Raw genomic sequence first — 2,223 nt, 5'->3', positions numbered from 1 at the left:
CTTGTAATTGAGCTGGAAACTATAAGCCCCTCGATTCTGTCATAGATGACCTTTTGATCACGTGACCATCACTTACACAAACATGGCCCTTCCTGAGTGTAATAGTTGGTCACGGTTGGATGATTCAAGGGTGGGTGTATAAATAAGCAACGGCAACCTAACCTGTGCACACAACATATACTCGGCTTGTTTGCAACTACAACTTAAACATTGTAGCTGCCATAATGGAGAATTACGTGAAAGATTCTATTGTGGGCAAAGGTGCATATGGAACCGTGTACAAAGTGAAGTGTCAAACAACCAGAAAGATATTCGCCTTGAAATGTCACACACACAGGGTAGAGGAAGCCACTGTGAGAGAACTCTCCTGTCTCGCAGCACTAAAGGGTCACCCTTATGTGATCCAGATGCATGATTGTTTCCTGGACAATGGAAAGATAGCCACGGCCATGCCCTTCGTACCCTACACATTGAGTGAAGTGATTCACAACGGGCACGGACTTACATTGTGCGACAAACAAAACCAGTTGCTACAGTTGATACCGTTGAGTTTCATGGCTCATTTTTCTATCCAGGTGGCTATCGCTCTGTCTTACATGCACAGAGTGAATATAGTACACAGAGACCTGACACCCTCCAACGTGCTGCTCATGGAAGATCTCACCATACAGGTGGCTGACATGGGTCTCACTAGACAATCCTCCAAACAGATGAGCTCAAGTGTGGTTACGGTGTCATACAGGGCCCCAGAATTGTTTGTTCCAGATACCTGTGCAGATTACACTTGCGTGATAGACATGTGGAGCCTGGGGGTGATGATAGTGGACGTGATGGAGGGTAAAGCGGTGTTCTTGCAACGTAGACATGGCAGTGAGACAGTGTCAACATACCAGCTCATTGTAAGGACTCTATGCTCCCAAAGACCACATCTGTGCAACATCAACACCCTGGGAGTCTGATACCATAATGCCCAAGGTGATGGAGTGTGAACCGGTGAAAAGGATCGTGTTCAGACTTTTGGATTTTTTTTTTGAGAGTGCAAGACTTCTTGCTAACGAGCTGGTACAGGACACTGAATGGATGCAGGTTGCTCATATGAGCCCGGAAGAGAACATTATGGTCAGAGAGCAGATTGGTAAACGTGAATTGGGAGAGTGATTCTGGAACAATATATATAGTATATTCATGATATACCAACAGATTGTTGATGACCAACATTGTCAATTGTACTATAACATCAAGAGACATTGTACATTCTCAATAAAACTTGTACAAAGGAACCTTGTTTGCATAAAGGCTTTATGTTAGTGTTACATAGAGGATTACAGTTTACAATATTGCTTACAGGACACACTTTAGCATCACCACATTGACCTGGTTCGTGACTATATTGCAAACATCAGGGTGGCCATTGTAATGAAAACTGGTGTCAGAAAAATGTGTCTTCGGAGCATAGAGCCTGTAGACCTTCCAGAGTTCCACGATCTTTCAAATTCATCTAACATCCGCTTCATGTCCTGTATAGCTGCAGGGACAGAGACAGTGACAAAGTGAGCTGAATGTACAGAGTAGTACTGTCATTAAAAATAAAACAACCAAAACTCAACTCACTTTCGCTTACATTGAGCAGTTTCACGGATGTTCTGACATCCTCCAGCTCGTTGAGATCTGGCAATATCACCATTGGGGTTCCGATGGTTGTAGAGGAGGTGACACGTGCTGATGTTGTGAACTTGAGATTTGAGCAAGATGTGTTGGCTTGCATGTTTCTTTGATATATGAAATACTGGTAGGATTTATCACCATATCCACCAAAGGTGTTCCCGTTGTGGATCATGAAACAGCAATGTGCTGGACTTATTGTTCTGCTCATAGTGTCATTCCACACTTCGATTAGGCTCCAAACTTGACTATTTTCGGGTTGTATGTACAACATAGAGATTCTGACAACACCCTCGAGCGGGCTCAGAAACGCAGCCTTCTTTACTTTGTCCACTTTGGCACTATAGTAGAACATACCACGTGTTGGACTTTGCGCTCAGATTGAAAATCTCACTTCCTATCCTGTATGTGCCTTCGTCTGTCCATGTGAGAAAGCAAATGCTGACTTGGTATCCCAGTGGTGTCATCGTCAGTTGGTATATGTGTTCACCAGCGTACACAGGTTGACTGTCTTTATAGAACGGATGAGTGGGGCTTTCCAAGTACCCTAGCAACTTGACA

The 2,223-nt window shown here is 43.9% G+C and overlaps 1 protein-coding gene across 1 annotated transcript; it reads left to right on the top strand.

The window, feature by feature from the left end:
* Positions 1-224: 224 nt before the first annotated feature.
* On the top strand, positions 225-959 carry LOC138208747 (cyclin-dependent kinase 2-like). The gene has a single exon (XM_069166844.1). It carries the CDS (start codon positions 225-227, stop codon positions 957-959), a length of 735 nt encoding a protein of 244 aa, XP_069022945.1.
* Positions 960-2,223: the final 1,264 nt, after the last annotated feature.

Source organism: Embiotoca jacksoni, unplaced genomic scaffold (genome assembly GCF_022577435.1).
Source record: "Embiotoca jacksoni isolate LCO1_2020_lvr unplaced genomic scaffold, fEmbJac1.0.p SCAF_4, whole genome shotgun sequence".
NCBI classification, from domain to species: domain Eukaryota; kingdom Metazoa; phylum Chordata; class Actinopteri; family Embiotocidae; genus Embiotoca; species Embiotoca jacksoni.
The sequence above is the reverse complement of the archived record's forward strand: the minus strand, read 5'-3'. Positions and strand labels throughout refer to the sequence as shown.